Raw genomic sequence first — 24,002 nt, forward strand, 5'->3', positions numbered from 1 at the left:
CGAGTAACGAAACAAAAAAAAAGTTAAATGTTTAAGTTTAGAAGAGGGGATGCGAAGGGAAATACTACTTAGCAATGGAGAGGTGGTCACAAAGCCCTCCTATGGATCCGAAACTGGTTGTTTTCCGTGTAAACATGTCCCTGCAGATATTAGTGATAAAAACAATTACTATTACAGAACAGGAAGCTAGGCATGACTGCATTCTGAAATCTGTTATTAGAAGAATCGTGCTGGTCTCTTTCGCCGTAAACTGCACCAGTCAGCATATGCAACTTAATATTACAGACTCATCTGGCATGTACGTCAAGCTCAAAGGTATTCATACAACAAAATCTTTAAAGTTACACCACTTCTAACATCAATTTCCCTTCTAGAAAGAGAAAAGACAACTACAAAGCCTGTCTGACTTACTTAAACAGCACACATCTCAAACAAAAGCAACTCGAACAAACCTATGATTTATCACAAAATTTGGCAATCGTACAAATCAAGAATGGATGTTAGGTACTACTGGCAGAGCTGCTCAACAGCAGCAACAATCTGTGCAGGTTGAACAACAGTCCAGTCCTCCAGAGTCCCGGCATATGGAGTTGGCACGTCCTGAGATGACAAACACACAATTGGAGCATCCAAGTAATCATGGAAATGTTCATTTATTGAAGCTGTCAAGCTGGCACCAATTCCACCCGTTCTCATGCACTCTTCAACAATGACCACACGATGAGTCTTCTTCACTGAATTCCCAATGGTGTGAAGATCAAATGGCTTCAGTGATCTGATATCAATGACTTCAGGATCATATCCTTTGTTTACCAGAGTCTTAGCAGCTTGCATAACATGATATCTCATTCTAGAATATGTTAGAATGGTGACGTGCTCTCCTGTTCTGACCATCTCAGCTTCCTCGAGACTCAATACATACTCTTCATCTGGGATTCTCTCTTTTAGATTGTAGAGTAAGACATGCTCAAAGAGAATAACAGGATTATCACTTCTAATAGCAGCTTTCATCAAACCCTTGGCATTATAGGGCGTCGAGCAAGCCACCATCTGAATCCCAGGAATTGACTGGAAATATGACTCCAAACGCTGTGAATGCTCTGCTCCAAGCTGTCGACCAACACCTCCAGGTCCACGGATGACTATTGGTATTTTAAACTGTCCCCCAGATGTGTAGTGAAGCATGCCACAGTTGTTAGAGATCTGATTGAAGGCTAGAAGGAGAAAACCCATGTTCATTCCCTCAACAATGGGGCGCAATCCAGTCATGGCAGCTCCAATGCCCATGCCAGTGAATGAGTTCTCAGCAATGGGTGTGTCGAGGACTCTGAGATCTCCATACTTGTCTGCCAGGCCCTTTGTCACCTTGTATGATCCTCCATAGTGGCCAACATCTTCACCCATGACACAAACCCGGGGATCTCGTTCCATCTCTTCTTCCAGCCCTTCACGGAGAGCCTCAAAAAGCAAAAGTTCATGCCTGGGAGCAGTCATGGCAAGTAATGAATGGTCAAATATTCTCATCTCAATTAATTAAGAGGTGTCAATAAGTTAATACAATCGGATTTTAGTGACACAAATCCAAGTGTGACTCCACCCTAATTCTAAACAGATAACTGATTGGTTTAAACACTCACAATGAGAATCTCCTCAAGGGATTATTAATGGTTCAGAATTTGAGTTTTGTGTAACTCACTTACTCAACATGCATAATCCTGAGACTTTCCTATGAATTAGGTTAACGGCATGAAGACTCCTAATCTGAAATCATAGTTATTAACGAATTGACATAGATGTATAGAAATGGGGACCATCTAAGTTACAAGAACTATTAGAGGAGTTGATTCTAGAATCAACTAATCATACCAGACTATATGACTATTAGGAAGAAAAGGTAAAGTACATATGATCCCTGTTAAGCGAAGAAAAGGTCATAAATTTTCTATGGGGTTAAACGAAGTGATGTATTAATTCAATAATCAATTTTCAGACTAGCATAACAAGCAACAGAGTAAGCTTGGAATAAGACTGTCCAAATTTCATTAGTTCATTCTTTTTCACTTATGACGAAAAACAAACATCTTTGAGATCTTCATCCAAATAAAAAATGGCAGCATACTTATCAGTAATTGGTCCGTAAACTGAGGCTAGATTTGAATAAAGTAGAAAAACAAGAAGTACCCGGGCTTGGATGGAGTAGAAGCTGTTACGTTATCTTGCTTCGTCTGCCGTAAAACAAGAACAACACAACAAATTAGGATAGTTACAAATAGCTAGTCAGAGATGAATATACGTTGGAATGGGAATGCACACACTGCTTTGTTAATGGTAAACTTACTGCAACTGCATTAGTTGACAACTTTGCCGCCCTGTTAATGCCGATGTTCGACCTAGACGACAAACTCCCATAGCATTGAATGACAAATGAAGCTCTTTTCCTCTCTGGAATATATTGATAAAAATAGGAAACATCAAAACCAAATCTAAATAATTACACTTAAGTAGATAAAACTGGTTGAATACAAAAACCAGAACAGCATATACACAAACTAGGGCTAACATAACGATTAGGATTTTCGAAAATGAATCATCAAAATCATCCCACACAGCCACAAATAACTGAATTAACAAGAGCTTGCTACAATAACGCAAAGCAATTACTCAAGGAAAGGGGAAATCCAGCAAATTTCTAAGTACAATAAGAGGAAATAACAAAACAACACTAGTACTACAAACAAAACCCGAAACACCAGAACCTGGGAGCGATCTGCGAGAATTATTGTAATTGACCGATGAGAGAGGCGTTGTAGCTCCAACTCCGTGTAGAATCGCGGCCGCCATTCAACAGATTCGAGAATTAGAGATGCTAGACGATCCGAAGCTCCTCAATTGTGCAAACGCTGCAACTTACTGATCAAAATAGCAAAAACTAAGAAATTGCTCCCAAAAAAACATGAATTTCACGTTTTCGCGGAGGAGCTGGTGAAGACGCTGCGGCGATTTGCGGTGAAGAGGAAAGTAGCTGAAGAGGTAAGAACAGTATGAGAGCTGATTGCTGCACCACAAGTTTTCAGTTCAATCATGCTGCTGAATCCTCTGAATCCGATCAACTGCTCTAGAATCCTGATAGCCAATTAATACTAGACACGTGGCACAATAAAGGGTAACATGGTAAATAAGAAAGACATCCGTTATTCAAATGGATCAAGGGTAATATGGTCAATTCCGTTTTCGCTGCCTTATTTCTTATACTAATGGATCGACAAATATACTCTAATGGGCCTGGCCCAACGTCGATACCCAATTCAGCTATATGGAAAAAAGATACTCCCTCCGTTCCATAATAATGGAGGCGTTTCTTTTCGGTACGCAGATTAAAAAAAATTGTGTTAGGTGAGTTAAGTAAGGGAGAATAAAGTGGAAAATGAAAAAGGTAGAGAGATGAAGAGAGAAAAAAAATAAGAGAGAGTAAAGTAGGTGTGAAAAAATATGTTGACTTTTACTAAAAAGAGAAATAACGCTATTACTATGGAACTTACCAAAATAGCAAAATGACTATATTACTATGGAACGGAGGGAGTAGTACTTCCAATGTGAATGGGCTCATATTAATATCATCACACCATGAATAAGGCATGTTTTGCCTAAGTGTTATTTTCTAACACCCCTTGCTCGATTATTGAAAGAATTTAATAAGTGATGTCGAGCGGAGCGGGGAGATCACGGGTGTTGTGACCGCCGATGAGGTTGTTGGAAGTTTTGGAGGCGAAGATTTCACATCCCTCCCGCATTAGACTGTTGGATGGCTTCGTTGGCTGCTATGGAACAATGCGGTGGCGAGGATCTGTTTACGGTGGCGGTGGTTGCTTCGACAGAGTCGTGGTAGCAAAAAGTGAAGGCTAGGGGTTTGAGTTCATCAGAATTTAGATTAGATTGTCACTTTTATTTTTAAGAATAATTAATGTTATTTGCAATAATAATACTCATTCGTTTCCATAATATTAAAGACTATTTGGAATTGAGTTATTACGGGTTTTATGCATAATTGAATATTAAATACTCATTCGTTTCCATAATGTGTGTCTCGTGGCACCAATTAGGTTTAATTTTATTTGTGTTTGGGTCATGGTGGAGGAAACACGAAATGTCCCTAGCTAACTTTTGATGTCGACTTAGGTTAATTTATGTGGTTTTCGAGATGATGTATGTATTAGATAGAACATTTAATTTCAAGACGGCATAAATCCATATGCAATATGTAACGGGAGATCCAAATAATAAAATTCGTAAAATTAGACACAATGAAGAAGATTGTCGGAAGGTGTTGACAGTGCAGCAATCGTTGCTAGCAATGGATGGTTCGGGAATGAAGAACGAAAGTGAACTTCTAGTATTGAAAGGAATTGAGGCAGAGCTGTCACGTTATGGGGTTATCGATAACTCCAAAAATCAAATTTAATAGATCTGCGACGGGGTCGGTTGAACCCGATCACATTATCCTGGATCCGCCAATGAAAATAGGTGCTATATAAGATAGAATTGATTCATCAAGTATAAAATCAACTGGATTATTACTCAATCGGTTAATATTGTGTAATAAAGGAGTCATGTGCCAAATCATTTACTAGGTTAAGATCTATTAGATGGATGAATAGCAAATTCAAATATTGTAAATAATTAATCTCCAAAAAAAGGACACATCAACTCATCAAGTAATTATGTTATGCAAATTGATCATATTTTAATTTCATTAGTGTCATTTCGAATCTTGGAGTTATTTCTTATTAAATGCACGATACTTATTTAAAACTTATATCGTAAATATCTATTATATTTAATTATATACGCGTAAGATATTTTAAATGGATCAAGGGTAATATGGTCAATTCCGTTTTATGCATAATTGACAATGTATGAGAGAGATAGAAAGAAATAGTTATTGGAGAGTATGTTAGTGAAGAAAAAGCCCATCTCATTAAAGAGAAAGAATTTATCAAAATAAAAAAACTATATTATTGGACGGACCAAAATGAAAAGATAGTATCTATTTCGATGTGACTGAGACGTAATTAAATAACCCAGAGATAATTTTATCAAAAAAATTAGCAAGAGATAACTGAAAACAGACTTCGTAAGAGAATTTGATCAAATTTTAGTACTCCCTCCGTTCCGCTTAAGATGACACGTTTTCCTTTTTTGTTTGTCCCAACTAAGATGACACATTTACTTTTTTGGTAACTTTATCTCTTCAATTAATACACTCAACCACTTTTTCTCACTCTTATTAAAATATTCATCTTTCTTTATCTCTCTACTTTAATACTTACACTCACCTTCTCTCTCTCCAATTAAACACTTTAACCAATAACTCCTAAAACCCCGTATTGGCTAAGCAATATGTCATCTTAGTCGGGACGGAGGGAGTACTATGAATTTTCTCACACTTTATATCAATTTTTAATACAATCATTTTCCTATTTTCACTTTCTCTCCCACTTGGCCACTTCCCTAGAAATTTACACAAATCTCAAATATTGTGTAATTGTGTCAAATCGCATTTCTAACATGTCGATTCGTCAAATATTCATTCGGTATAATAACACTAATACAACCACAGCTGCCAATGAACATAAACGTGACAAATAAAATTATATTGTAGGCTTGTAGCACCTTTCGTGACAAACAACTATAAATTGTCAAATATTCAACAAAAGTATCGTCTCAAAAACAACTTGTTTCTACTTTTTTGAGAGCAAAAATAAATATTTTCACGCAACCGTTGGCATGTTAGCTCATTTTCGTAGAATGTTTAACACAACTTTCTTCTAACCAAGACTAATTAAAATACTAATTTTAGATTAGGATATAGTCCTTTGGCCCCACATTCTTCCCCCTTTTCACATTCGAGTTAATAAATTATTAAGTGAGGGATAACTGATCTCGCAGAAATTATTTAATTAAGAAGATTATATTAGATATATTTTATTCTCGATAATGATCTCTTTTGTCCTTGATCAATAACTTATGTTAATAAATTATTGAGGGGCAACTAATCTCGCAGCCATGGCGGACGCAGAAATAAATATTAATAAGGACTATAATTTATGAAATTTTATTTTAAAGTATATTTTAGGTGATTTAGATTATTTATAGGGGTTTTTACACATAATTTACATTAAATTTAAATAAATTTTAACAAAATTTAATAAAAAAAAGTTGAAAAAATAATTTTAATGAGGGCTTATATTTAATTTTTGATATATGAGTATATTTAAAGCAGCATGCTTTTCTCATGATGGATATTTGATTCTTTCAAAGATAATATCTTTCGTATGCAAAACCTTTTTTTTCCAATTTCTCACACCTTTTCAAAATTCTCAATAAAAATGTATTTCATTTCTTATATAACTAAATTATAGTACAGCTTATATAAATTAATTTGTTGATAATTCTTTTTGAATAAAAGTAATTGAATATATATGTACCTATTCCACAACTATGTCTATTATATAGATTCAAAAAATAATTATAATAGTAGTATAGATTTTTATAATTTAATACAACTGAAATTGTGGTAATTTGATTTATTAATAAATTATAAATTGTGTAATTATTTTGTGTATATATCTGAAGCAGGAGATGGGATTCAAACTCCAAAAGATCTGCATAAGTACAACATTGGTCCTTAATTTATATGAAGCCTTTGTTTTACATCCTAATCATCCTTAGGATGTCTCCGGTGGCGACCCTCCCACTCGCCCCTCCATTAGCCCTTCCCACAAAAACTACATGTCACGTCAGCACTAGCCCTTCCCATTCCTCACCCTCCTCCTCCCCCTTTGGTGGGTGAAGAGCCGGGCTTTGCCCTTGCCCCTTCCCCCCCCTTTCCGGGTTTCCCCTTTCCCTTTTTTTCTGCCCTTAATGGGGCTCCGCCCATCGGGGGGTCTCACGGGGCGGCCGGGGGGATCCCCAAAAAAAAAGCCCGATGTACTCGTCTCCGGGGCAGATGGGGGAATCATCGGCCAACCCAAAATGGCCCATACCAATTCCCTAGGGGTCCCCACCCCCTTTTTATTTGACCCCCCCCCCGATATATTTGGCGGCGCCGCTATCCCCGTCCCGGGGATCATCCCGCCCACCCCCCCTTTTTTGGCCCCATACCCTCCATCCTGCCCCGCCTCCCTCCCACCATCCCGACATATTTGCCCATACCGCCCCGGCATCATTTGGCCAATTTGACTCATCCCAACCCCATCATAGTGTGAACATTTTGGGGGTCATCGTTTGGGTCCGCCCATCCCCGCCATCCCCGCCCTCCCCGTTGTCATGTCGTACTTTTATGAGGTCTTCTCTTTTTTGTTGATTCATCCTGTACTATGAACATCGATCCTTGCTCGTCTTATGGTTTAAACCTTTCTTTTGCATTAAAAAGTGTCATATTTTATCTTAAATTGTTAAATTTTGTATTTATGAACAATTTTACATTTAATTTGGTTTACCAATATCTTGTTTTTCGTGTGCTGATACTTCACCGTTTCTACTTGAAGTAGACTTCATTGACTATTAAATTACTTGCTGGAAATTTCTCAAACTTTGAAAAGTTTGTATGCCTCAATCTAGATTAGTAGACAAAGAGTTCTCAATCATTAAAACGTTTTTGATACATAGACATAGTCATGTTTGACTGAGTAAAATTTTACTACTTTTCCAATAGCAATGACTGAGAAAATATCTATAATTTGTGGCCCCGCCTCATAAATATTGACATATTGTATAACACTAACCCCATGGCACTTTGTCAATATCTTAAATTAATTAAATAATATAATATAAGATTTATTAATTAATACAACTAAATATGAAATCTAGTATTCATTAAATAATAAATTACAAAATTTATATTTTAAATATAATAAAAATACTATAAAAAAATTACAACGTACTCATAAAATAACTAAAACTCAAATTAAATTTCATTTAAAAATACCACAAGTACATAAAACATACTACGATAAAATAACTAAAACTCAATGTTCGAAATTTGCATATTGTTCCTACAAATGGTTAACTAGTGCATTTCGAAGTTCAAGATCAACCAAATGACTATGTGGCTGGAACCTACTCTTCTTTGCTCAACAATATTGGAGGATCTGATTCTAATTTACCGGATTATTATTAGATTATGGTTTTATTAGTTGTTGCAATTTTAATTATCAATCTTCTATTTTTATTTTATGTATTTGGCTTATGTTTCTCTATTTTAGAATTTCTATATTATGCATTGTTTTAATTACTAATGTTAACTATTTTTGTTATATGTACCGTTAGATTATAAATTATAAAATACTTATTTTCAATATATTGAATAATATAATATTAATATGGGCTAGCCCACTATTTAATAACTAAATCAAATATTAATAAGATTAGATTAGGTTAATTCACAGTTTCATCTTCTCCACGCCGCTTTATGCTCTCTGTAAGTTTTTTTTTTCTCTATATTTTAATTTCTCTTCCTTCTCTTCTTCTATCCTTCCCTTCTTCTATTTTGATAAATATGAATTGATTTGGACTTGAATGCAATAACTCAAACTATGAAAGTGTTTTTGGTATACTTTTAGTGCAAACCTAAAGATAGGTATTTTTCCAAAAAAACCAATAATGGGATACTGTTGGAGAGATTTTCCTACTGCATTTTAGGTTTTGCAGTACTGTTGGAGATGCTCTTACACGTAATAATTAATGCCGAGAAATTAACTACAAGAAATATAATTTGAATGCATGTTATTGTTGTATTCCTTTTCCATTATTTATATAGTTTTTATTAGGGAATTATCATATACAATGTTGGCCTTTGGCATTAGAAATGGGCCAATACAATTTTAGGTTTATTATCAAAAATGTAAATATTAAAATTCCAAAAAATAATTTTATTTTGATTGAAATTATTTATTGGAAAAAAAATTCATAGTTCATATATTTAAATTAGCAAAAAACAAAAATTAGGAAAAAAAATTGAAAATATCAAAATTTTGTATACTTGCATACTAATAGCATGTCATATTGATTTGCCAAATTTTCCACACATGACCCAGTGATAATATATGCTACGTGTACTCTGCTTTAATTTGACCGAAAATGTTCGTCGAGGGTTAGAAAAACGAATTTATGTATATAGATTTTAAAAATAAAATTTGGAAAAAATTCAGAAACTATTAAAAATTTTTATATTTATATGAGATGATGAGAACAACAATATTTACATTTATTACTTATTCCATATCTTAACATTACTTAATACTAGCAAATAAAGACTTAAAGTAGCCATCTTAAATTTCTATATTCAAGTAACGATTGTAAAGGATATTTATTTTCAAACCTCTACTCCGTAGTGGTAATAAAACTTCTCATAAAGTCACAAATAACAAATTTGTAACGAAGTGTTTATTTAATATCAACATTGAACCATAAACTACGTACGGCTAACTAAACACATGAATTAATATTCTATTTTCCAACCAACTCAGTGACATGAATCTTATCCGCATTTTAGATGCGCAATTAATTACAAGTAAACATTGTACCTCCAATTACGTCACTGCTAACATTACCCACATAATTTAGTGATAAAATCCAATTCATCCAATCATAAACAACTCACACACTCATATCACAAAATTTAAGTGTCGAAAATAGCGGAAAGCTGTGGCCGACTTAACTGAGCACGTGCGAATTCACCGCTGTCTAATTCAAGTGCCCGCGCTCATGGAACACGTGATACATATTTATTTTATTTCGCAAACTGCTGTCTTTTTCTTACACTATTTATTTTTTCTCCGTGGGGGGCAAGCCGTATGAGTTTCGTGTCTCCCTTAGATTCCTCTTATAAGAATCTCCCCCACCCCTCATTTCCTCCTTCAAACACACCCATCTCTCTCTCTCTCTCTAAAAAAACACACACAAAAAAAAAAAACTCAGTAAATTCATCTCTTAATTAATCATGAAGCGCAGCTGCAATTTGGAGCTTCGCCTCCTCACACCTTCCGTCTCCTTCCATCTCTCCGACCGCGGCGGCTCGGATGTGAATGAGAGTCCAAACAAAACGCAGCAGCTAACGATTTTCTACAATGGCAAAGTTGCTTCTTGTGATGCTACCGAACTTCAGGTAAAAACTCCATTTCATGTTTTTATGTTTTAGGCTAATTTATCGGAAAAAAAAAAATCATGAATTTTGGTCAAATTTGTCTGTTCAGCAAACTTATAAATCCGTTTGCGAGGATAGGCTTTCTTATATTAGAGTTATCTGACTTAAAATGTGTCATATTTTTTTCTTATCGCGTCTTCCTTATCAAACAGTAAAAATGATAAATTGTACTATTCCAATAGTCTCGTACATGGAATTATTTCGTATGTCAGATTAGATACAATTTCACCTGAATCAGACTCTAGTGGAAAAAAAATTGAGCAAATTCTAGCGGGATAGACTAGAATTTGACCAAAATTCGTGTTTTTTTTTATTGTCCTATTTTTAGTTTCAATTTCGACATAATTGGCTGCGCGTGAAATTGAATGAAAATTGTGATGGTGCAGGCGCGGACGATAATATCGCTGGCGAGCGGAGAAACGGAGGGGAAATGGAGCAAGAATTCGCCGTCGGCGGCGATGAATTCGCCGGTGCACGGGGCGGCGACGGGGATGTCGATGAAGAGGTCGCTGCAGAGATTTCTGGAGAAGAGGAAGACGAGGGCACAATCAATATCTCCATACTAGATCACACACGCCATTGATTATTTAGTTAATTTGTTAATTAGGTACGTATTGGGATATTTTGGAGTTGGTTTATTGATTTTATTGCTGTCGTTGGTGGTTATAGGCGACGAGATTAGATGCATTGTATTGGGATGTTAGGAAAGGTTTGATTAATATTCGATGTAAATTAGTTGCTGGGAAATATAATTTATTAAATTTGCTTTTTTTGTGAGGAATTGTTGTTGTTTGATTGAGTGATAAAAAAAATCATGAATTAGTAGAATTTCAATCTATGCCATGATTTTAAAAATTAACTTATAAATTAATAAAAATTTGTGATATTTTTAATCAAACGACATCGTTTAATTTTTTGTATGAACATACAATTATACCAAAGTTTTCGTTCTGTGGTAATTGCAAACAAAAGCAAACTCCATATTTTACGGTTGATTTATTAAATTGCGAGACAAACTAAAATTTGATCAAAACTTTATAACTTTTATGCCAATTTCCCCTTGATAAAATTGTGTTTTTACTGCATTTTCATTTTACGAAGCTATTTCTCTCTAACTTTTACTAGCTCTTCTCTTAAAAGGTGTATTTATGGAGGTATAATATATTAATGCAGAAAAAAAATTAAAATTTTTTGGTCATTATATGATAAGACTGAAACTTAATGACATTATTATAAGAACATCAAATAATTATATTGAGAATGAGTGAAATATGGGGGCTATCATATTAATTATGACAGTCCGGAATAAGAATCTAAAATTAAATTGTGAGTAAGTTTCACATTCATTTCATTTTATTCTTAACAGAAAAATCCATAAAACTGGCCCATATTTTAGTAAACATATAGAAGTGTCAAATTAAAATATTTAGGACAGCTTCACTATTTGACCAAAGAAGAATCGGAATCAAATTATTCTGCACACCAACTAAACAAATCCAACACAACACGTTTTCACACATAACAGCAATATACACCACACAAATGAGATAGTGATTTCTTGATTTCCCACACCTCCTCCTTTGTTCTTGCATATGTGGTTGGTGCAGATGCAATTGCTCACAAGCGCGGTGCCACACGAGTACTTCCCGCGTCCCATGGTGCCACGACATGGGCCCGCGTAATTTCCTTGATCGACCGACACCCACTCAGCGCCATCGTCAGCTCAAACTCATCGCGCAGCATATCAATGGCTTTCTTCACGCCCGCCTCACCGCCAGCTGCCAGCGAGAAAACTATCGGCCTTCCGATCTGCAATCGATGAAAAAACAACACCTCAATGAACCATAAAAAAAATAGGCAAAAATGAGATGTTGAAGTTTCCAAACTTACAAAAACACCAGATGCGCCGAGTGCTAATGCTTTGAAGACGTCGGTTCCACGCCTGATTCCTCCATCTACGAAAACTGGAATCCTGCCCTCTGCAGCTCTGACTACCTCCTCCAAGGCCATGATGGTTGCAGGAACATAATCGAGCTGTCGAGCTCCATGGTTCGACACAATGATCCCGGATACCCCTGCTTGTACGGACAGGCGGGCTAACATTGTGCAAACAAGTGTAAAACCAGACATAACAATGTTAGAGTACACCCGTGGCTAGAATGGAAGATGAAAAATAACTTCGTTTAAGTTTCTCGAAGATCAGCCATACCGTCCTCTGCAGTTAGCACGCCCTTCACGAGAATTGGCAACTTAGTTATCGTCTGAAGCCACTTCACATCCTGTGTGGATCGAATCACACTAAATAGTTTGAGGTGTTTTTGTCAAATCATTTCTTGTAAGAATTGTATTAGCACAATAGTGTTCTTACCTTCCAGTTAAGGGACCGATCGACTTGACCAGCAACGTATGTAGCTAGTCCAGAGTCGTTACTCTGCAGTCATCCCAAGATATTTTTACTGATATTGAAGCATACACAATGAGAGAAACTAAAATTCTAGTACTTATTAAATAATGTTGAAATTATTCACCTTGTCGAGTGTGCCAAGATCCAAGCCTTCGAAATTTTTTAGTGTCAAGTGGGGTGGCAAGGTGAATCTATTCGACATAAGTGAAAGCTTTAGTCACTGATCGTGATAGAAAAAGCACTAACTATAAGTGTAGAAACATATCTGAAATCACCTGTTCTTGATATCAGCTTCCCTTCGGCCGAGTCTTGGAGTATCAACTGTAAGAGCAATTGCCTTGAAGCCGGCCTTTTCAGCCCTTCTCACAAGTTGTTGAACAACGTTTCTGTCTTTGAAAACCTACATCGAATGTAAGATATCTCTGATTAATTCAAGTACTACTTTGTTAAGAAAATACGATACAAACATCAAAACAAATTTCCTAAGTTTCAACTCTCCAGCAAGGAAAAAAAAGTGAAACGGAGTAAAATTTATATAGCAATCATTGCTCGTGTAGTTGATCAACATAACAGTACTGAAATTATCCGCAGATTCAAATGCTTGTACTATGAGAAGTAGCAATTAGAAGTTTCTGGACTTTTCATATGCTGCTCAAATCGAAAAGCATTATCTGGAGAAGAACAAATATGAGACTCCAACTTACGTAGAGCTGAAAGAATTGAATGCCAGATGCAGCTGAGGAAACTTCTTCTACGCTGGATGTAGCCCATGAGGATAGTGTCTATTACCAACGAAACATCATTTAGTAGCATGGTTATAAAAATGTAGCAATCATGCCAATCTTTTCTGCTTTCCTTCTCCCAGTCTTAACCATTCATATAAAGACTTAAGAAAAAGGTAAAGAAATGGTAAAAAAAAAACATCAAAATTCAAACCATGATGGTGCCAGCAGCTGATGCCGCCCTTGCTATGGCAAGCTCCCCTGCAGCAAAGTGAAATTTTAATTCAGAAAAAAAGAAAATTCAGCCAGAGGTTTTATGAGCAAAGCCTGATGAAGTACAAACACAGAAATCGAAGAAAATGTTATATGCCACAAAAAACAAAGTTTACAGGTCGGATTTCTTTAATGTACATACGATAATTCATCATACTTATATGGTAAATATCAAACTTTCGAAATCCTAAACTGCGGCCTGTCATAACAAAATGCTTTGCACGAACATAGTTCCGTTGGAATCACATCTACAATGATACAGCATCTGTACCTTCAGGATGTGCCATTTTCTGCATTGCTGTTGGAGCAACCATGATCGGCATTGATATATTGTAACCCAAAACGTTTGTACTTGTATCAATCTTACTAACGTCGATCAGAATGCGAGGGCGAAACCTATGTAAATGACAGAATTTCAGAGTTAAAGAACACCAAAGGGAATGTACTAAACCTCAATTCTTTTTACTTGCAAACGATTTTGAAAGATTAGAAAATGCCAAAGATACAATTCTAATTGTTAGGTTTCTCCAATTTTTTGCACACAAATTGAAAAAATTGACTCATAAGGACAATATATAAACATCATATGCTCTATCAACAACTAAACGATCTTCTACATCATATACTCATCAACGAAACAGAATCTTAACACAAAAATCTGCAATACCAAATAGACACTAGTGCTTATTTCTTCATTCTAGAGTAAAAACACAGAAAGTTTTCTCATGAACACAAACTGAAGCAATTTTGGAGGCACATTACAGTATCCTAGAGAAGGCGTTGCGGTTTTCCTGGAGAGTCCACTGGTCCTCAGCGCCAGACGCATAATAGTCGTAAACCATCTTGGGCAATTTCTCCCTTGCAATGGCCTCAAACTCCGTAACATTGGTAATGTTCTCCATATTCCCCTGCATCATCACCAACAAGCAATGAAACATCAAACATCATAAAGCAATGAAACATCAAACATCATAAAGTTACAAAATCAGCCATTACCACACAATAAACAGAATTTACAAACTCCAGTATTTGAATCCCTAAACGCCCAAATTAATTAGCACACACTGATTACAGAAAATCCAATCACAAAATTTCTTCCAAAAATAACGCCTTATTGAACACAGTTGCAAAAGAGGATCCAATAGATTCTTCGCTTCAATCAATCTAGTGAATAATCAGCAAGTAATGAGCAATTGATTTGAATAATATCAATGATTATACATTAACTGCTACAAAAGGTGACAAGTATTCGAGTTGATGAATCACGTGAATCTTCAAAGCACAACACCCGCGGAATAAAATCAGCTCAAAAGAGGAACATCTAACATATGAAATCACATTGAAAAGCACAAAAAGGGAAGAAGATTCAGTGGTGTTACTGGAATTGAAGATTAGTTACAAAAATATGAAGGAAAGAGCAGAGTACCGAGTGTAAAAAAGAGTGCTGCAACAACTGCGCTCAATCGCAGCAACGCCAAAGAAATTCGAGAATCGGAGAGAATTCAAATATGATACGCAGTTGAGATTTAAGCAGTCCAACCAAAACATTATATTATAGTAGTATTTGATGCAATGAAGAATTTACACTATGGAATAACGACAAATTAGTGTGACTAAGTTGGTGGTTGTCTATTACTTACTATTTCTTTACTAGTGTACATTTTATTTCTTTGGCCAATTATAGGAGGAAATATGAATTTTCATCAAATTTTAGTATATTCAATAATTTTAAAATTCGTCCTATTATTTAGCATTTACAATTACACCGCACCTAAATATTTATCACATATTTTAGTACTATATTCTTTGTTGAATCATTCTCTTTTCCTTTAATTCACAAAACAACATTATATAAACTCTCATGTCATAAAGAAAATATTTCACATTTAGTCAGCTGGATGGAGTATTATGTTAGGATATTTCCAGCAATAATTTTTAGAATAAGAACTTCGAAAACTGAAAATCATATTCCACCTGTCCCAGTTAAGATGACCCTGCTATTCTTTTTTGCACGTGTTTTAAAAAAATTATAATAAATAATTAAAATAGAAAGAAAATAATATAAGAGAAAAAATAATATAAAATAGAGTTTGTTCTACATTATTCTCTCACACACTTTAATTTGTCTTATTTTACAAAACATATTAGTTTATGAGGATATAGATTCTGCAACTTAGAGCATCCGCAGCGGTGACGTCCGTCCGTCCGTGCCGCTGAGCACGAGCTCGTCCGTCCGCCGCTGCGAGTTGTCCGTCCGTGCCAGCGGCACGGCGCTGCTCTTAGCTAAGAGCACGTCCGTGCCGCTGAGCAGCCTTACGTGGCGGCACACGATTGGCCAACGGCAATTTCGTTTCTTTTTGTAATTTTTAAAAAAAATTGAATTTAATTTAAAAAATCATTTTTTAATTATAAAAAAATTATTTTCCCACTTCTCAATAAATTATATCCATTTTCTACACACTTTTATTTTATTTTTCAAATTTTCACCCTAAAATTCACTTTTTAATTATGTACTTTAGAATTTTAATTATGTATTTTTTATTTTTTAGGATTTAATTATGTAATTTTTATATTTTAATATATTTTTATATTGTATATGTTTTTAGTAATTAAAGTATTTAAATTAAATAATAGAATAGTGGGACCCTTGAGCTTGTCCTTGCAGAAGAGCACGGATGTGAGTGTTGTGCTCTTACCTAAGAACAAGGAGTAAAAGTGGGTCCGGGCCCACCTCCATACTCTTATTTAAGAGCACGGATGGGGATGCTCTTATATTCATCAATCAACAAATGAATATTGAGTGGACTGATATGTTTTATATCAATGAATAGCAAACTGAAATAATTATGTGCATTACTATAATACATACATTTTTGAAAACTTAAATCGATGATGTGATTGAGTTTGTTGTCAAATTTATACATATTCTTAATATAGAAATGATCTTAAATTTCAGCTATCATATTAAAATCGAATTTTCCAAATTAAGTCGGCGAAATTAAACTTTACGGTTTTTCCTATCAATTTTTTTAGTTTCAAGCAAATTTCATAATTTTTCCAATAGTAGAAACCTTTTCTGTAAGTGGTTAGTGAATTATTGAAATGCAACGTCACGGATATCTTTTCCACAAATAATTGCGATATGAAGTTGTCCTTGTCCGAGTGCTTTATGTTAATTATTTTGTAAAACACTATACAAGATTTTTAGTGAGTTAGAACTTAGAACTTAGAACATGTGACTCGTATCGGAGAATAATGACAAGAAATTGTCGGATAAAAAAGGTCAGTTCACGGAAGGAATTCCGTCGAGCAACCGATAAACAAAGACTGAGAAAAGTAAAATACAGAAAAATAAAAATATGATAAAAGATAATTGTATTTCTTTAATGAATTATTCCAAAGGTAACAAAGACTCCTATTTATAATAGAAATAATCTAACTTAATGATCAAGAAAAAGTAAAGATATGCAAAATTAATAATAATAAATTAATAGAGATATTTGGATATTACATAGATATACTCTTGTAAACACGACTATTTCCTCTAAACAAAAAAAAAAATGATTATTGATATGGGGTTTCGTTAATCGTACATGTTTAAGATTTTGTTCGTTTATACACATAAGCTCGAACGTTCAGTATATTAAAACATCTTATCAATCAAGTTTTATTTCATAATCCTCAAAATTTAAAGAGGGTAGCGCAATATTAATTGTCACTTGGATCATTGAATAATTATACTCAGTCTGTCATTATCAAATAAATCATTGGAAGCAAATAATGTTTGCTTTTTGCACAAAAGATAAGATTAACCAATTTATAATTCAGACAAGAATCTTTAAAATATTTCAAGCTCTTGAATTATTATATTCAAGACCATTTCATGGCCTATCGTCACAGCAACCATGGCCCTAGTAATTAATTTGTAGTACTATTTTGTGCTTATCTTTTCGTTGTTTGGAGAGAAATGTTCGATGATGGAATATTACTAACGTGGTGGGAACTACTTTGCATGTGGTTGTAAATAGTTACTAGTTTCGTATTATTGGTTCTAATTCGTCAATTCAAACTAAATTCATTTTCGTTACAAATTTGGGCAATTACAAACAATAATATATATAGAAAGAGTTCATTAGTAACTAGTTTTTAATTGTTTTTTCTAGCCCTTCTTTTAGTAATCATGATTCATGTAGTAGTACATCAAGTCACATATCATCGCAAAGCTCTCGCAGAGCCTCACGTGCTAAGCAACGGGTACAGTCCGTAACTATTCCTGGAAGCAAAAAGGTAAATGATCGATTTTGTCCCATCATTTAGACAATTATATTTAGCATCCCTCGTTTCATTTTTGAAAAATAAAATGTCCTCCAAAAAATTATCTTGCCGATCATCTTTTTTCTTTGCTTTAAATTTATTAGCATAACTGACATATAAGTTCATGCATGACTTGGAAAACTTTTTTAGCAATAAAACTTTGATTTGCCTCCATCACTCACTCGACGATTCCTTCAGCCCTCTCCACGACGATCTTGACTCCAAAGCCCTCGCCACCACCAATCCCAACGACGATCGCATCAACGAGCGGACAAAGCAAACATCAGTCAGATCACTCTGAGATCAAGAGGAGAGTATAGCGGACCATCACAGGGGGCGAAAGAGAACGAAATTTCTATGTGCCCTTTTGTCTATCTTTTTTAGGAAACTTTTTTTACTTGACCTAGTAGTTTGATAAACAGACTGTAGTAAATTTTAAAATCTTTGGATAATATTCAGGATTTTATTATTTTCATACTCTCTCGTCCTATAAAAATATGTGCACTTTCCATTTTCGTCTCTCCCATAAAAATATGAGCTTTTTCATTTGTGGAAAGTTGTCCTCAACTCATTACTTATATACATTAATTTATATATAATTTATACTCTTATGACCCACCATTACAACTCACTAAACACTAATAATAATATGAATCACCCTATCCACTAATACTATTTTTATTATCTTTTTTCTTCTCTCTTTTGTTTAACTAATTATGCATTAATTCTTGTATCATTTGAAATGGCCACGTTATAATTGAAATATTGCACTCCTATAATGTATAGGAGAAATAATAAGTATTAATGTAACTCGGCCCAAATCAATCAGGACTTGTATTGCACTCCTATAAAGTATAGGAGAAATAATACTGTAGAAGTACTAATGTAACTCGGCCCAAATCAATCAGGACTTGTTGTGGGTAACCCAACTTGGGCCCAAAATGAAAATACAAGTACTCCACCCAAAACATTCTATAATGTAGTCATATTTAATATGCTTCCTTTTTAGTAAGTCAGAATGCAGAAATAGTCTGACTTTTTACCCCGCACATATTACGACATTCTTGTTTTAGTTACTGACTTCTGAATAAAGATTTTCCCAACAAAGTAAATATCTCTGATGGGACTCAACAACTCCATGAAAAAACAAACTTTCTAGAGCCATATTACTGTACTATATCACCACACCACTTCTAAGTTCTAACACATGACCAAATATTAGAATTCAATCTTATCACAATAAATTGTGCTACTACTACTAGTATTGTGATGTGGTCCCAACATTTAGGAGATCGTATATTTGCTTCAATAGATTAGATTAGATTAGATTGAATTTAAACAATAATATGCTATAGGAGTCTTCTTTATTTTTGAGCTTTAAATAATGTTAAGAAAAGTGAACGAAAGAAAATTAGTAGAATATGTGAGTGGAATGTGAGACCTTTTACTACCATTTATAAAAATAATGAATCAGAAGTCATATTCACGGACAGACTAAGTGGCAAAACATGACTCCTATTCGTGGACGGATGAAGTATTTTGTTAGCTCTTCCCGCCATATCTCATGCAACTTTGGCTTGCTAGCTCGTTCCACAGAATGGGACGACAACAAGCCCCCCACAACTATCCCCTTATGTCCCCTCTGGGGATATCCGATAAAATTGGAAGAGAAGATTAGGATCGCCCCTGCACAAGGATGACACGCATAAATCGAGATGTCCATATCCGCCCATGCACAAGGATGACATGCATAAATCGAGATGTCCATGTCCGATCTTTTTTTACTATAACAAAATTAATCTCTAAACAATTTAATCTTGAACTAAATCGATGTTAATTTGGTTTTCCACTTACTATAAAATTGATGAAAATAATGTTAAATTAATTGATTAGCCTAAAACACATAGAATCCATGGATGCGATAGTTCATGACGCTAGCAACAAAAAAAACAGCAACACCAATTGAACAAAAATCACAATTCTGGAATCGAAATCGCCGTGATCTGAGCTCGAATCACCACCACCACCACCACCGTACAGATCCGGCTTCAAATTCACAGAACTACCGGAATTTCTGTGATCCGCCGCCATTGTTTTGTTGCTAGGCGCAGCAATTATCACAGCATCGTCACAGCTAGGGTTCTGCAACAGCCTCGAGCTCGTATTGCTCGTCCTCACCGCCAGATCCGCGCACAAACCGTCGTTCTCTCGAATGTCGAGGCGCTGCCCGATCCTGTTCATGAATTCCGGCGGAAACATCAGCCGCCCGCTCAGATGATTCCTGCTCAGATTCAACGTGTCGAGATTCCGCAGCGATCCGATCTCCGCCGGAACCGCGCCGTCGAGGCGGTTATCGTCGAGCGACAGCGCCGTCAGGTTAGTCAAATTCGAGAAAACGCTCGGGATCGGGCCATGGATCCCGCAGCTCGAGAGGCTCAGAACCGCGAGACGTGTGAGCGAGCTCGCGAAGGAGGGGAATTTCGAATTTAACGGATTGGATTCCATGATTAGGTACTGTAACTGCTGCATTCCCGAGAGGCTTTCATGGATGGGACCTGTGAATGAGTTATGGCTCAGATCTAACAAATTCAGCCTCGTCAAATTCCCCAGCTCCGGCGGCGGAGCTCCTCGGAGTCTGTTCCAGCTCAGATCGATCTTCTCGAGGGAATCGAGGCCGCCGATCGAGCTCGGCAGCGTGTTATCCAACGAATTGAAGCTGAGATCGAGAATCGTGAGCTTCTCCAAACCTCCAATTTCACCAGGAATCGCACCGGTTAAATTGTTACGGCTGAGAACGAGCTGCTGCAGATTAACCAGATCTCCAATCTCCTCCGGAATTCCGCCGCTGAGATTGCTCTGCGACAGGCACAGCGTTTTGAGCGACGATAGATTCGCGATCGTCGACGGAATCTCTCCGATCAGGGCAGGATTCGACTCCAGAGTCAAGTGCTCCAAAGAGGCGAGAGATTGAAAGAGGCGTTTGTTTAAAGACACCTCTGATTCAGTGAAGCAATTGATGAGAGAGAGAGTTCGAAGGTATGGCAATTTGAGAAGAGAGTCGGAGATTTTCGCAGAAGCCTTACACGGCGGTGAAACGACGTCGTCCCCTACATGAATCTTGGTGATGTGAAACATATCAGTCTCCTCCATAAGCCCACACTCCACACCCGGCCACGGCGTATCGGTGCACGGCAGCGGGTGCATCTGCGCCCAAGTGGGGTCCTCCAACAGCGACCCCATCACCTCAAACAGTGCAAACAGCTCCTCCTCCTCCATCCCTCCGCCGCCGGAGTAATCATAACACGCAGCTCCACCACAAAGGACAAGAATCAAGACGAAGACAGAAGAAGAAGAAGCCATAATAAGGTAAGAAATTCTCTCCTCTGAATATTTGGATTTGTGAAAAAAGTGTGTTTGGGAGTGAGGAATTTAATGGGGAATTCATGGGTTGGTCTGGCCAGTGATAAGGCTGCATGCATAGATCAAAAGAAAAGGGGGAAAGGGTGGTTTGTTGCCGAGATGGGGAGAGAGAGAGGGGTGGCATGCGGGGAGAGGAGAGGGAACAGTTGCCATTTGGGAAGGCAGTCAAAGTGAAAAAGTGGTGTTCAAAACAAAACTGTGTTGTAATGTGATGGGACAGCTCTCTCTTGATACAGACATGCCAATGTTACTGTGCCCAGTTTTTACTAGAGTCTATGTTAGGTCATCCCAGATGGATCAGCTGGTGGAATCAAGTAATGTCATTCACAGATGCCATAAAGGGTACCAAGCTTGACTGTACATGTCTACATGTTTTTAGATTACAAACCATGGTTGTTGGTGAAGCTCTTGACTGTATGTATTGTTGATAGGAATGAAATATTATCAACATATTTATGCTTTTCACTTGGAAATTGGAATCATAACTCCCTGTTTATTAAATGAGTCTCTAATTTTATTATAACTAGTATCACACCCGTGCTATGCACGGACTAAGGTAATTTTAAAATATTAATTTTAGAATGTAATTCAATTAACTAAAACTATAAACAATATCATTATATGAAAATTGTTAATTTTAGAAATGTGTTGACTTTTCACTAAAAAAAGAATGAATCTATTACTATCGAACATACCAAAATGACAAAATAACTCAACTACTATTGAACGTAGGTAGTAGTATAATATTATATGTTTATAAATATTATCACCATTTAAAACTTCTAACTCCGCATTCTTTTCAAAAGCTAGATTAATTTAATATTAAGAGTTAATTTATTATTAGACACATTCTTATTTTGTATTTTATCCTTTTAAATTAGTACTATAATTTCTAATTATTAAATAAATTCGTGAATACGATTTTATAATTTGTGATTAAATTTACAGAAACATATTTGAATTCCATAGTTGGATAGATAGCGAACCATAACTATGGGGATAGATTGTGCCAAACCAATTTATTATAAATAGAAATTAATAATTTTGCAAAATTAAAAAGTTGAATAATGAGCCAAATTAGATAAAGAAACTCAAACTCATAAAACAACTAAACCCCCAAGGGCCCAATAAGTAATTTCTTAACATCAAATATTTGAACAAATAAAATTACAACCACTACTCATATTGTTAAGTTTTATTAAATTAAATTTGATTTCAATGGTCAGTGTCTTCCATTTATCAAAGAAATATGTTATTAGTTATTAGAGATCTACTAATCATACGTTCAAACATACGATTATATCTTTAGAGGCCCTTTAATCGCACATTTTACTTTTTTATCTTTAGTCGTAAATATGTATTAATCATTTTGCATTTAAAATTAAAAAATGAATCATTTAAACTCTCTCTATATTACTCCATTTTTTCTGCAGAATGGTTGTTTTTAGTTTAAGTTTTAATATGGCCCGCTTAGTAAAAATATACGGGGGAAGTTAGGATTCAGCTAAAATATAAATACGTGAAAAATAATGGAGTACTGTACATTATTTTTGTAAAATGGAAAAATGACTCTGACCGTGAGACCAAAAAATAAAGCAAGTTTCCATCACACAAAACAAAAAAAAAACACCTAAAGAATGTATAATTACCACTTCTCCTAATGAGATTTAAGATATTGTTTATTAAAAGCTACTATAATTTAAGATTGCACTGATGAAACACTTTCTAGTCGAGATTCATTTCATTGCAATATAGTGACCCTATACACTAAAAACCCAAACCTTGAAACCCTAAACCCTTAACTTTAAAATATACTCATCATGACCAACAAATGAATCAAATATCATAAAATTCTCCCTCTGTCCAAGTTCAGTTCTACTTTGTTGTTCACTTATTCTATTTTACACTGATGATTTAAGATTGCACTGATGAGACACTTTCTAGTCGAGCTTCATTTCATTGCAATATAGTGACCCTATACACTAAAAACTCAAACCTTGAAACCTTAATCTTAAACCCTTAACTTTAAAATATACTCATCATGACCAACAAATGAATCAAATATCATAAAATTCTCCCTCTGTCCCAATTCAATTCTACTTTGTTGTTCACTTATTCTATTTTGGGGATTTTAGATAAGTATTCGATATCTTACACTGGGTCGGCCTACTTGATAATCCTTACTGATAGTAGAGGTTTTTTTTACCTAAATCTTAAGAAAGTGTTTTACAATAGGGCTATGTGAACGGTAAACAAAAATTTTTTTTGCTTGCATTCATCCAAGCATCTATTCACCCAGTGGTATTATTTATTAGAGCCGAAGTAGTGTTTTGTTGAAGCTATACTTGTATTCTATCTAATCAAATAATTGTGTTTCATAGGTGTAAGGAATGTAATAAAAAGAATAAAATACATATATGAAGGCTAAAAAATGAAATGCAAAGCTAGACAAATAATTTCCACCACGGTCATCAGTCCATGAATTATTTGGTCAAAAACGCGTCCATGATATTGAAAGTACAACCAAAAAATGTATAGTAAAGATGATAATCTTACCAAAAAGTGGTTCATCACACACATTACCAATCTGCATAATCTCCTCAAATGACTTAGAAATAAAAAAAAGCATTTTTAGAAATTGAGGCTCATTAACTTCAAACATTTG

The 24,002-nt window shown here is 35.3% G+C and overlaps 4 protein-coding genes, 1 long non-coding RNA gene and 1 pseudogene across 5 annotated transcripts; 3 read left to right on the forward strand and 3 right to left on the reverse strand.

Moving 5' to 3' along the window:
- Nucleotides 1-299: 299 nt before the first annotated feature.
- LOC125196267 (pyruvate dehydrogenase E1 component subunit beta-3, chloroplastic-like) lies at nucleotides 300-3,055 on the reverse strand. The gene is made up of 4 exons (XM_048094715.1): nucleotides 2,757-3,055; nucleotides 2,339-2,442; nucleotides 2,182-2,225; nucleotides 300-1,480 (listed from the first exon to the last, which is right to left on the reverse strand). The coding sequence occupies exons 1-4, from the start codon at nucleotides 2,839-2,841 to the stop codon at nucleotides 508-510; spliced, it is 1,206 nt and encodes a 401-aa protein (XP_047950672.1). The 5' UTR covers nucleotides 2,842-3,055; the 3' UTR covers nucleotides 300-507.
- Nucleotides 3,056-9,910: 6,855 nt separating this feature from the next.
- Nucleotides 9,911-10,985, forward strand: LOC125194395 (protein TIFY 5A-like). Its single transcript, XM_048092583.1, has 2 exons — nucleotides 9,911-10,165; nucleotides 10,591-10,985. Exons 1-2 carry the CDS (start codon nucleotides 10,001-10,003, stop codon nucleotides 10,768-10,770), a joined length of 345 nt encoding a protein of 114 aa, XP_047948540.1. The 5' UTR covers nucleotides 9,911-10,000; the 3' UTR covers nucleotides 10,771-10,985.
- A 590-nt stretch (nucleotides 10,986-11,575) lies between these two features.
- Nucleotides 11,576-15,176, reverse strand: LOC125194394 (glycolate oxidase). The gene is made up of 11 exons (XM_048092582.1): nucleotides 15,030-15,176; nucleotides 14,366-14,511; nucleotides 13,875-13,999; nucleotides 13,545-13,591; nucleotides 13,313-13,390; nucleotides 12,884-13,008; nucleotides 12,733-12,799; nucleotides 12,573-12,635; nucleotides 12,414-12,483; nucleotides 12,095-12,300; nucleotides 11,576-12,013 (listed from the first exon to the last, which is right to left on the reverse strand). Exons 2-11 carry the CDS (start codon nucleotides 14,503-14,505, stop codon nucleotides 11,822-11,824), a joined length of 1,113 nt encoding a protein of 370 aa, XP_047948539.1. The 5' UTR covers nucleotides 14,506-14,511; nucleotides 15,030-15,176; the 3' UTR covers nucleotides 11,576-11,821.
- Nucleotides 15,177-17,825: 2,649 nt separating this feature from the next.
- On the forward strand, nucleotides 17,826-18,392 carry LOC125192848. The gene is made up of 2 exons (XR_007171481.1): nucleotides 17,826-17,890; nucleotides 18,116-18,392. It is a non-coding gene; the product is annotated as an uncharacterized LOC125192848 (long non-coding RNA).
- Nucleotides 18,393-19,552: 1,160 nt separating this feature from the next.
- LOC125197566 lies at nucleotides 19,553-19,642 on the forward strand (annotated as a pseudogene).
- A 113-nt stretch (nucleotides 19,643-19,755) lies between these two features.
- On the reverse strand, nucleotides 19,756-21,757 carry LOC125192783 (receptor like protein 29-like). Its single transcript, XM_048090435.1, has one exon. It carries the CDS (start codon nucleotides 21,275-21,277, stop codon nucleotides 19,844-19,846), a length of 1,434 nt encoding a protein of 477 aa, XP_047946392.1. The 5' UTR covers nucleotides 21,278-21,757; the 3' UTR covers nucleotides 19,756-19,843.
- Nucleotides 21,758-24,002: the final 2,245 nt, after the last annotated feature.

This window comes from Salvia hispanica, chromosome 6 (assembly GCF_023119035.1).
Source record: "Salvia hispanica cultivar TCC Black 2014 chromosome 6, UniMelb_Shisp_WGS_1.0, whole genome shotgun sequence".
Classification (NCBI taxonomy): domain Eukaryota; kingdom Viridiplantae; phylum Streptophyta; class Magnoliopsida; order Lamiales; family Lamiaceae; genus Salvia; species Salvia hispanica.